The sequence below is a fragment of the Arvicola amphibius genome, chromosome X (assembly GCF_903992535.2).
Source record: "Arvicola amphibius chromosome X, mArvAmp1.2, whole genome shotgun sequence".
Lineage (NCBI taxonomy): Eukaryota > Metazoa > Chordata > Mammalia > Rodentia > Cricetidae > Arvicola > Arvicola amphibius.
The window spans coordinates 85036181-85048716 of record NC_052065.1 but is presented as its reverse complement, the minus strand read 5'-3'; the positions used below and the strand labels follow the sequence as shown (position 1 = coordinate 85048716).

The 12536-nt window shown below is 34.7% G+C and overlaps 1 protein-coding gene across 1 annotated transcript; it reads left to right on the top strand.

Annotated features, from left to right (window-relative positions):
* Positions 1-1029: 1029 nt before the first annotated feature.
* On the top strand, positions 1030-11733 carry LOC119804348 (peptidyl-prolyl cis-trans isomerase A-like). Its single transcript, XM_042054338.1, has 2 exons — positions 1030-1153; positions 11198-11733. The coding sequence occupies exons 1-2, from the start codon at positions 1030-1032 to the stop codon at positions 11716-11718; spliced, it is 645 nt and encodes a 214-aa protein (XP_041910272.1). The 3' UTR covers positions 11719-11733.
* The last annotated feature ends 803 nt before the right edge of the window (positions 11734-12536 follow it).

Genomic DNA, 12536 nt, shown 5'->3' with positions numbered 1-12536 from the left:
TGTTTTCTGGAAGTATATGCTTCACTGGTTTTAGTGTGGAAATCCTTGTTCTATATCTTCCTTTTTATGCTGATGATGGCAGTTTTTGAAGAAAAGAATTTTAGAGTTTTCAGTAATATTTTTTGTTTTCCTCTTTCCGATCAGTGCCTTTGTTTTTGTGGATTAATAGATTCATTCTAAATATGCATAGAAATCTAAGATGTTAAGAATAAACCTATGGTAAGAAGTGGAGATATGCACACATCACAAAGACAAAAGCATATTTTCTTCAATGTCACTAGTGTTGTACTGTATGTGTTCTTTACTATTTTGTAAAATTTATTTTATTTTTAAGTATGTGTATGTGTTTGTGCATGAATGGGTGGCAAGGGCCTATACAGGCTACAGATTTCAGAATCACTGGAATAGAATTGTAGCTAGTAATGAGCTGTCTTATGGGGTATTGGGAAATGGATCCTCTTTAATTGTATCATTAACTTTAGTTTTTAAGCCAATGATTTTGGTTAATTTCTTTGCTTTGCCTTCTATGTAAATTGATTTTTGTTTTTTCCAGAGTGTATTTCTTTATTTTGAAGCACAATATTTCCATTAGATATTTTCCATAATATATTGTATGAAGTCAATTTTCACTGATAAAGACAAGTACTTTATTCCTAAGTATGATTAACTATTTTGTTCCTTGTATTTGAATGAAACATCTCTCTGCTCTATTATTTTATCTTTTTTTCAATGATTAACTTAAAAGTGACAGCTCCTCTTGGTATCAAATGTGTATCCAGAAATATGAAATATTCCCTGTAATACATCCTGATTTCTGAAAACCTGCTCAAAACCAGGTGCAAGGAGCTGCTAATGCAGAATTAATTGTGATGCATTCTTTTGTTTTGAGATTCATGTAGTATCCTTTTTTTTTCAAGGAAGTGCTTGGCTTAGTGCCCCTGTCTGTATTTGAAATAGCACTGTTGACCATGCTGTCCTCAAGCTCACAGAGATCCACATGCCTCTGCCTCCCAAATACAGGGATTAAAGATGTGTGCCAACACCCTAGCACATGCAATGGCACCTCAACGTGGTGCTGACCCACTGAACCCCAAGATTAAAGCCAATATGGTACTCACACCACTGACCTCTGAGACGAGTGCTGGAGGAAGAAGTATGAAAAAGAATGTGCTGCTGCCAGCCAGACGATGAATGGAAGACCCATAAATGCTGTCTTTTGAACCCCAAGAGAAATCGTGAGAAATTGGTGAAAGGTGAGGCTGATCGGCTTCCCCAAAAAGCAAGGAAGAGGTGACCAGACGTGAGGAACCCGCAAGAAAAAAAATTCGGTGGATATCTCTTCCTCTACTCCTGCCCAGACTCCTAAGAAGCAACATGTGATCTGCCCTGCTATGAAAGGTCTGAGCAGCTGGGAACAAACAAGCAGCCACCCATCCATTCCTTCGAGAAGAAAACGCTGTGCCAGGCAGGAAAGTACAGGCAAGCAACCAGACAGGAAGTAAAGGCGGGTCTAGAACAGGCAAATGCTGGAAAGGAGGAAGACCATGCCTGTCAATCCAGCCCAGACCACCAAAGGAGCAACATGTCCTCTCCCGCTGTGAAAGGCCTTGGCATAATGGCCCCGATGACTGAGATGAACCTGGCACACAGGTTACACCATGAAAGACCTAATTAACAGCGTCCCCATTCAGCAGGAAGCAGTTTGGAAGAGAAATAACTGCGCCCCATGTTCCCAAATATGGTTTATAAATGTTTTTTTTTTTTTTTACATTTAAAGGAGGGATATGATATGGAGATGAATTAATTTGCATTGATATGGATTTTGCTTTAGTGATTTAAATTTAAGGTAAATTTTGTTATATGTATGTTGTATTTTGATACTGATTAATGTATTGTGATTGTGTGTAGTTCATTTAAAATGTATGTATATAGGTTGTTAATGGATAGTTATCAATAATATTAAAACATGTAGTTATGTAGTTAGATTTTACTAGCTATATAGAGATTATTTAAGTTACATAGGCATTCGTCATATCTTTCAAAGACTACAGAATATCGCATTTAGATGTTTTAATAACTTAGGACTGTTCATGACAATGAGACATGTCTGTTCCTGGCAGCACCAAATCTACTTCAAGAAGATGATGGGCATCGAAGATGACCTATTGAGTTTGATAGCCATTTGGGTCAAGAACTGGCTCTTGCCTGGACTATTGCATAACTGGCATAGAGAACCCTCAGAGAGAGACTGCTGAACTTGCCTAAAAGTGAGATGATCTTTCGGGATTCCTGATTCATGAAAAGAGTCTGCAAGACATTCTTCAGGACACAGCAGAAAGTGACTGAACTGTCTTTGAAATTTCTTGCTTATATGGAAATGTCTGCAGGAAACTATGGGGCCTGAAGGCCGAAGATGGATGCCCCAACGGTACAGAGGAACTTTGGGTGACTGTCCAGGCAGCGAAGATGTCTCTGTCATTTCTAGAGTTTTGTAAGTTGCTTACTTCTTATTTACTTAGGTAATATTATATCCTTCTGGAGTCTTTGATGGAGTTGAAGAATGGATAGATAGTTAAAGTTTTCCTTTGTTATGATAAAGATAAAATGGATATAAGTATTGTAACTAATTCTTATCTTGATAACAGTTTGTGTTATAATGTAATTTTACTATGTTAAAGTTAAAGCCTTTCTTTATTGTTTAAACAGAAAAAGGGGGAAAATGATGTTGGAGAGTCTTCTGTTTGAGTTGATTTCAGTGGCTAATAAAGAAACTGCCTGGCCCATTTGATAGACCGCCCCTTAGGTGGGTGGAGTAGACAGAACAGGAAGAGGAAGTGAGGTAGAAGGATCAGTAAGATGCCACACCTCTCCTAAGTTAGACAGACTAACTAAGTAAGAAACTGCCTGGCCCATTACTTTTCAGCTCTTACTCACATCTTGATTAACCCATATCTAATAATCTGTGTAGCACCACAAAGTGGTGTCTTACCGGGAAGTTTCTAGCGTACGTCCATCTTGGGCTGGAGCTTCATCGCGTCTGACTTCTCTCTGAGGAGAGGCACGGCGGTCTGACTAACTTAAGAGAGGTGTGGCATCTGACTGAGCCATCTACCTCACTTCCTTATTCCTGTTCTGTCTACTCCACCCACCTAAGGGCCGGTCTATCAGATGGGCCAGGCAGTTTCTTTATTAATTATCCAATGAAATCATCAGATAGATAGAAGACACACCTACATCATTTCCCCTTTTTCTGTTTAAACAAAAAAGAAAAGCTTTCACTTTAACATAGTAAAATTACATATAACAAAACAGTTATCAAGTAAGAATTACAGTTACAATATTTATATATACCTTATCTTTTATCATACATAAGGAAAACTATAACTTTCTATCTATTCTTGCCGTGCCTCTCCTGAGAGAGATACCAGATGCGATGAAGCTCCAACCCAAGATGGACGTAAACTAGAAACTTCCTGGTAAGGCACCACTTCGTGGTGCTACACAGATTATTAGATATGGGTTAATCAAGATGTGAGTAAGAGACTGAAACAAATGAGCCAGGCAGTGTTTAAAAGAATACAATTTGTGTGTTGATATTTCGCGTGTAAAGGTAGCAGTGCAGGAACCAGGGCAGCAGGAACGCTGCCCGCCAAGCTCCACACTACAACATGCATTTACTTTGAAGAGTCACTACATAATTGCCAGTAACAATATGACTAGGCATGGTATGAAGTTTCTTCAGATGATGAAGCTATTGATAAAAACCTGTAACATTTTCTTATTGGTGAAAGTGTATTTTCATCTCTTATGTAGAGTATGTTTTCTGATGCCACTAAACTACTTAATCTGTAAAGGACTCAGTTTTATGGCTGAACCCTAACCTTTTATGAGTTATCTTTCCCATCCTATGACAGGTAGCTACTGTACTAGGACACACAGATTATTTTCAACTTCACATTCACTACTGCTATATCAATATAATGGACAAGTGAGATGTTTCTACAGAATGTCAAGGAAATTGAAGTTCCCATGTACAATATGTGACAGAAACCTGGAACGTTAGCATAGAGCCTTGAGGCAAGAGAATTATTGTATAATGCTCTCCTTGACATGTAAAGTTGAACTATTTTGATAAGGCCTACTGATGAGGATCAAGACAAAGACATTCTATAAGATGATAAGTAGAAAACAAGTGCCAGAAGCTGGGTGGATATGCTCCAGTAAAGTTACTATATCTGGCAGATCAGTTTCAGTTAGAGCTATGAGTTGCTTAAGTTTATGGGGTAATCCATTGTCAGTTTTCAAGTCCCATCTGTTATTTCCCAACCATGCAAGTGAATTGAATGGGACTAAGACAGTCAATACCCTCTCTGAATCACACAGACATTTGACAGTAACATCAAATTCTGAAAACAATTCTAGGATGAAGAAATTCTGATTTACAGCATTGGCAGGAATGTTATAAAAGGAATTTCAGCAATGTTCACCTAGTCTTTCCTACCATAAATTTATTCTACCAAAGAAATTATATATATATATATATATGTTATATATATGCATATATATAACATATATGCATATATACACATATATATGTGTATGTGTGTGTGAGAGAGAGAGTGTTTATGTTCCAATTATATGCTTGAAGACATGTATAAACACAGAGTAGACACCATCACTTTTTCTAACACAGTTACTTGAAAGTCTATGGCTAATAGGTTTTGAAAATTCTGAGTAGTCACCTTTCAACAGGAACAGGATAGGTGTGTTATATATGTTTGGTAGAGTGGTACATGAATAAATTGTTATTCAAATCAGTGCTTTCTAGAAGTGTGACCTTTCTGGGATCTTTCAACTGAGTAAAAGATGGCAATATTTCAATTGTAATGGTTATTATCAATGCTCTCTCTCCTTTTCCTCTCTCTGTGTGTATGTCTGTTTTGGTGTCTCTTCATGGGTGTCTTTGTGTCTCTATCTCTCTCTTATTTGTGTCCCTTTTTTACACACCTTCCTTCTTCCTTTTCTTCATTCTTTCTTCTTCCTCATCTTTACAAATTAAAACAGCCTGTTAAACGTCTCATCTATTTCTTCCTGAGAACAGCAACATCTGTATATAAATCATTGTCAAAGAAGACTGTGACTGCATTCACCCTGACAGGTACCAAAGGCTGCCATTTTTGTTGTGTCTCACTGATAAGTTTACTTTCCTTGTGTTTCCCAAGGATTCCATCATCTCTATGGACATTTTGAATCTATGGACTGCACATTAAAATGCTAACTTTGGCCTTATATGAACCACCAATTGTGTTTCAAAGATACTAAAGTTCTCTTGAATCAGTATTTTCCAAATTAACTTTAAATAAGAATATTTTAGCTTTCCATTTTCCATAAAGTGTTATGAGATATCACATGATAAATTAATTTTAAGATGTATAAATCACTAAGATGTAGGCATCCATACCTTATACAACTTCAATTATTTTCTGCTTCAAGTCCAACTTCAAGGAACTCCTAACTCAGAAAATAGTTCTGATGTCAATTGCTTTTTTTGACTGAACATTCAATCTCAACTTATGATTGCAGCCTGAAATTGCTTATAAATCAATACAGTTCATTACATACAACTTCATATCCTGCCCATTTTGGTCCATCATAAAGACACTTTTTTGCCATGAGTCCTTTCTTTTCTGTTAGTACATGATATCAGAATTTGGTAGTATCTGTAAACTTTTTTTTCCTATGAATGGAATACTAGATATCCTTATATTTGAATACTGTTACTAGACTGAAAACTATTAAATATAAAAGGGAGGGAAAGTTTCAAGGGTATAAAAAACTTACTTTGTTAGGTACTGTATCAAATGATTTAATTATTTTGAAGGGCAAGGGTAGGCTGTTTCATATGACAAAATTGGAAGGCAGAAGTAAAGCTGGATAGAATTTGAGCTGCTACTCTTTGCATACTCAGTTGTTAATTCACCACAGAACAATTGTTTCTAGTTACGTTTTCTCTGAGAGTATTCATAGTATAATAGCAAAATATTAGCATTTTTTCACTTTTTATTTTGCCTGATTTGATGGTGGTGGGGTCATTTATGTGCCACTGCACAAATGACTGGAGTTAAGAAGTCACGTGCTAGAGTTGGATTCTCCTTTGACCATGTGATCCTCAGGATAGAGCTCAGATTTTTAGGCTGGGTGGCAGATGCTCTTTACTCACATAACTATCTTGTTGTACCAGGCTGAGTATTTTCAAGTTTGCTTTATAACTTCAGGACTTGAAGTTCCATTCCATATTGTCTGTAGGTAGTAGCATATAAATTTCATATAATTTGTTTAATTGAGAGTTGGCCATATTACATAGTCATCATGCTTTAGAATGCTTCCAAATATTTTGATGCATGTCAGGACATTACACAAACTTTTAAAACTTACCATCTCCCTTGTACCATTCGTATGCTTGTTGCATCTCAATTTTTCAATGAAATCTTACAAGAATGTATTGTAGTCAATAACTATAAGTAGAAGTGTTAAAAATTTATGGAAGACTACCTGACAGGTGTGATGTACTCTCCATATAATATTAGAAGATTTTTACGTTGTTGTCTCTTTGGATAATAATCCATCTTAAAACTTGCATCCTAGAGAAAAGTGTAGAATCAATATCAATGCTCTTAACCCTGTTCCCTACAAATAAGAGTCTTAGGTAAATGCATGTGTGCAATTCTATTAAGCAATGCAATTCCAGATAGCACAAGTAAGAGATAAGAGAAGTGAGATGAGGAAGAGGAAGAGTTATGGCAGGACTAATTTATAAAGTTGGTTGTCATTGTCTGTAAAAGAGTTGTATATATATTTTAAATATTCAGGTTGAACCCCAATTTCTCGAGCTTTTATTAATTGTGCTTCACACATTCTTCTGTTGGTTGTCCTTTCCTGTGTCCTCCTCTATGCCCATGTCCTCTAACCTTAGAAAAAGTAACATATTAAATGTTTCCTGTTACATTTTGTTTCAATACACTTGATCAAAATTTTCATATAATCTGTCATAATCATCCAGGGCAATGTCTTGGTTGGGCATGGTGTCACATGTCTGTAAATCCTAGAATTAGGTACTTGGAATCTGAATAATGAAGACTGTGTGCTTGGAGATAACTTGGGTTAAATTACAAGAACCTGTCTCAAAATGAAAACAATAAATAAATGAATAAATAAAAATTCTAATTAATGTTTGTTACAATCTTTATTTTGACATATTTTTCTGATCTTAACAAATGCATGCTGTCAATTCTATAACATGATAGTATCACACAGAATAGTTTCACCATCTGAAAGAATATGCTTTACCTCAGCAATTGAATCATCCCTATGTCTGTTTACATTAATATATATTAATGTACCTTCTGGTATTGTTGAATTTAATATGTCTGCACATTTTTTCATTTAATTAATGTAATAGTAAAAATTTTGTTTTGTTCTTTATTATAATTCATTTGACTATATCATTGCCAGATGTAAATTTGTTATAATTTACATTGTTTTATCATCTATGAGACTTCTGAACCTCTGGGGTTTGTTTCCTAGTAAACCATCTTTCTTTTACATATTTTCTATTTTTAATTTATAATATAATGCTACAGTTTTATTACTTTTCCATCAGTTTTGATATTTTGTTCTTCTTAAATTATTGTTCTCTTTGTATTTTATATTTGGAATCATCTACTGACATCTCAGCAAAGTAAGTTTTTCACCTCTCAGGGGACTCAAGACCACTGATGGATCAATCAAATGCAGCCTATGTTTCTGTAACAGTGTTTCTTTACTTGAACACATTTTTTCTATTTGTTTCTTAACATATTGCTTTTCTTTTTTATTTCTACTGATGAAATATGTTTCTTTTTCTGCATTGTGTGCTTCTTTGTGTTATAGGATATGGTACATTAATGGGGGTTATTTTAAGCTATATACATGATCATTCTAGCATGGTTGTCTGAATTTTATATTATGATTGCTTTATATCTTTAAAGTGTGGTTTACTCCATGTTTTGACGTACTTGTTTTGTTTAAAGTCAAACCTATATCAGAAAATTTGAAATAGAATTTAAAATTCATCCTAATCTGACTGAATTGAAGTTTTATAAATGTTTTCTATAGTTAGAGGTGTCATAGATTTCAAATTCCTTAGGGTTCTTGTTTATTTTTCCTTCTTGAGAGAGGGTCTTCCTTAAGTACTGTTCTACAGAAATACTTGGCACTATCTAGTTTTAAGTAATAAGTCATTGCTACCTGAGCTTTGTTGTGTTATGATAAAGGTAGGTGATAGGATATTTTCTCTGATATTTTACTAATTCTCAGTCATTTTGGAAACCAATTCCATATACTATGATGTTCCCCAAATATTTCCTTTGAAGGTTTCTCATTTTAAGTGAGAAAGAAGGAATAGATGATACTGAAGTGGGAGAGATGTCTTTCCCTAGTTGACTTAAGACACTACTGAAGTTTGGTTGGGGTTTGTTACAGAGAAACTTTGAGTATATTGCAAGGTGGTTATTTTTTACTTTTTTTCTTCTCCTACCCCATGTGGCACAAGAATCTTTAATGTCTCTTTACAATGAAATTTTCATACAGAATTTCTGGAAACAGAATTGATTAGAGAGTGAATATACCCCAGAGATTTCAGACATCAGAAGTTTATCTCCCTTTATAGTAAATTAAACTCAGGTATGTAGAATTTCCTACACACCATATGTTAAGTTTTTAAAATGTGGATGTTAGTAATAATTTTGAGCAATCCATATGTTGGAGCTGAAACTATTATTGAATTATTTTGTTCAACTCTTTCTTAGGTAAGTCTATTTAGGAAGTATGTATGAGGGAGATAGAAAATGACCTCAACAATCATATTTATCTTGATGGCTTTGTGGGTTAGATTTTTATCAACTTGACACAATCTACATTCATCCAGAAAGAGGAAACTTCAATGAAAATACCTCCATAGGTTGGCATGTATCAAACTTGTTATGAAATACTTTGATTAATAATTATTTTGGGAGGACCCATCCAACTGTGGGCAATACCAATACTGGGATTGTAGTCATGGGTTGTATAAAAAAGCAGGCTGAGCAAGCAACAGACAACTATGTAGTAAGCAGCATTTTCTCCACTGTCTCTGCTGTAGTTCTTGCCTTCATGTTTCGACCTTGAGTTTCTACCCTGATATCTCTTCATTATAAGCTATGGTCAGAATAAGTAAACCAAATAAACTCTTTCTTCCAAAGTTGCTTTTGATTATGGCATTTTATTGCAGCAAAAGAAGCAAACTAAGAATATGACTAAGGGCCATAAATGAGTATATGTCTAGATACAACAAATTAAAACCATAGCTTTTAAATGTTTTCTTTAAGCACTAGTTACTGATAATTAATTTCATATAAAACTGTATACTTATTCTGTGTTCAAATTATCTTCTTGGGTTCTCAGGACTTCATGTTTAAATGGCAATTTAGACAGATTTTGACTACTACCTTTGCCAAGTTTTCCTTTTGTGCCACAAAAGCAATCATTGGTTTAATAACTCTGACTATGCTACTTACATGGCAGGTTTTAATAAGATCCACATTTTGCTTTCTTCTACTCCCCCAGTTCAATTTTAACCATCACTGTCCAGTTATTTTTGATTTGATGTAAGAATTAATCAACTTCAAAAGTGGAAAAATTTATTTATTTGTCTTATAATTTTAGACATTCACATCAAGAAGGCAGTTGCTTTGAACCTTAATAGTCAAGCAATGCATCATGATTAAGATCACACAGTGAACCAGCTGATCACCTCAAAGATATTGGGAAATAAAGAAAAAGAAAATGGCCCAGTGGACCTAATATTTCATAAAATCACACATTCTTAGGTACTGTTACAAGTCATTGCTACAACAGCAACACAGGATTATGTTGAAGTCTTTATTAAAAGAATCTTTAGGTGAAAAGTATCCAAGCCATCTCATGATTAGTGTTTTACCAACTTTATTTTATTTAGTTCTTTGTAATATTGTTCATCTATCAGTTTCCTTGACAATATTTTGCTTCTTTTTCATCCTTTTCCACCCTTTCTACTGATTCATGAGAAAAATGCTTAGTAAACTTCTGGAGTTTTAAAATGTTTCTGTACACTTTTTATTGGACCTGATAACAAAAGGGTGTTACATGGCTGATGACGGCTAACTAGGAGATCACTGTGTTCATTCATTGGGATGAACAAAGAATTGAATGTCAGAGAAAGACAAAAGATGAATCACTAGAGAAAATGAAAGGAACAGCTTTATTCATTCACAATGGGAGGGGGCCCCTAAGGCTAGAAGTCAATTAAACAGAAGTGAAGATAAGTATTTTTATAAAGACCTGGATCCTTCTTATCCCCATTGGTGCCTTTCCACTCCTTTTTCTCTCAAGTCCTCTGAGAACAATCTCAGGGGCCTGTTTTTACTTTGTCGGTCTACCTATGTCCCTCTAACTATCCTTAATGAGATCTTGCATTAAAAGTTCAGGATTAAAGATGAAACAATGGTAATTTGTTTATGTATACTTATTTGTTTTACAGTGAATTTTGGTTGTATTAATTGCAAACTTTCAATATTTATACTTATATTTCTTCTATAAAATGATTTTTAAATTTCAATAGTTTCACTAAAATTAAGACAGTGCAGTAATTTTGTAACTTGACAGGTATGCACATTTCTGGCATCATGTATGCTTAAGCTTAAAAGTCAAATTGCAAAGGTAGATAAAAATCTAATGCATAGCAAGCCCAATATGAGCAATATAAACATCAGGGTCATTGGAGTTCAGTCTCAATGAGAGCCCACACATTTATTTTAAAAGACTGAAGAATATAAAGTATTCACAATACTTATGTCTTTAAAAGTGAAGGTTTAGTTCCCTGCAAAGTGTTCAAAATCATTAAAAATGTATAAAAGAATCTGGATATTGTTAAAATATTTTTCAGAAAAACAATAAACTGAACTTTTAAAGAAAGATATTAAGGTATCCTATTTTATATCTAGATAAGAAAATTTTGTGTTTAATTATAAAACTTCATGATGTGCATCTGAGATTGTATTTGGTAGATTAAAATGATCTCAACAACAGCAAATGACACACTAATTTTCTTGATCATGTCACTTGAAATATTAAAAGACCTAAGATATCTCGCCGCTTGCTGCAGCCATGGTCAACCCCACCGTGTTCTTCGACATCGCGGCCAATGGCGAGCCCTTGGGCTGCGTCTCCTTCGAACTGTTTTGCAGGACAAAGTTTCCAAAGACAGCAGAAAACTTTCGTGCTCTGAGCACTGGAGAGAAAGGATTTGGATATAAGGGTTCTTCCTTTCACAGGATTATTCCAGGATTCATGTGCCAGGGTGGTGACTTCACACGCCATAATGGCACTGGCGGCAGATCCATCTACGGAGAAAAATTTGAGGATGAGAACTTCATCCTGAAGCATACAGGTCCTGGCATCTTGTCCATGGCAAATGCTGGACCAAACACAAATGGTTCCCAGTTTTTTATCTGCACCACCAAGACTGAGTGGCTGGATGGCAAACACGTGGTCTTTGGGAAGGTGAAAGAAGGCATGAACATTGTGGAAGCCATGGAGCGTTTTGGGTCCAGGAATGGAAAGACCAGCAAGAAGATCACCATTTCCGACTGTGGACAACTCTAATTCTTTTGACTTGCGGGCTTCTTACCCACCAGAACATTCCTTCTGTAGCTCAGGAGAGCACCCCAGCCCCATCTGCTCGCAGTACCCTGTAATCTCTGCTCTCACCGAAGTTCTTTGGGTTCCATATTTTCCTCATTCCCCTTCAAGTCTAGCTGGATTGCAGAGTTAAGTTTATGATTATTAATAACAAACTAAGTAAGAACTGTAAAAAAGATATAGATTATTATTCCTTTAAAATTTAATATGCAATGATTTATGTAAGCGTATTTTATTTTTTAAAACTAAAATAGCACAGTAGGTATAAAGTGCAGGTTTATATAATTTGAAGATAAAATGATGAGATCAGTTCAAATCTCATGTACACAGGTATAGGATCAATAATTGGGTCATGGCATATGCATATGTATAGTATTAATTGAATTAAATAGGTTAAAATACAACTAATCAAAATGAAGGATAGTGTGAGGAAGATGTGATTATTGGCCCTGATAGGACTTTGTGGAAAGGAATCAAGGATGGATATGACCACAATATTCACTATATGAATATATAACAGTTTTAAAAATAAATGAATTTTTTAAAGAAAATTGCTATTAATAAGCTATGTCAATTTTATCAATACTTTCAAAAAATAAAATGTAGAACTAAAGCGTTTTGAATAATTTATGTAGCTACTCTGGTTAATTGCAATAAAATTACTCTTATTTTTAATATATAATCCAACCAGACACAATGAACATTTTGTAATTTTGTATCTGTCAAGAGATTATGACACATATTAATACTCTTATTGTGAAATACTATACTTTTAATTTATT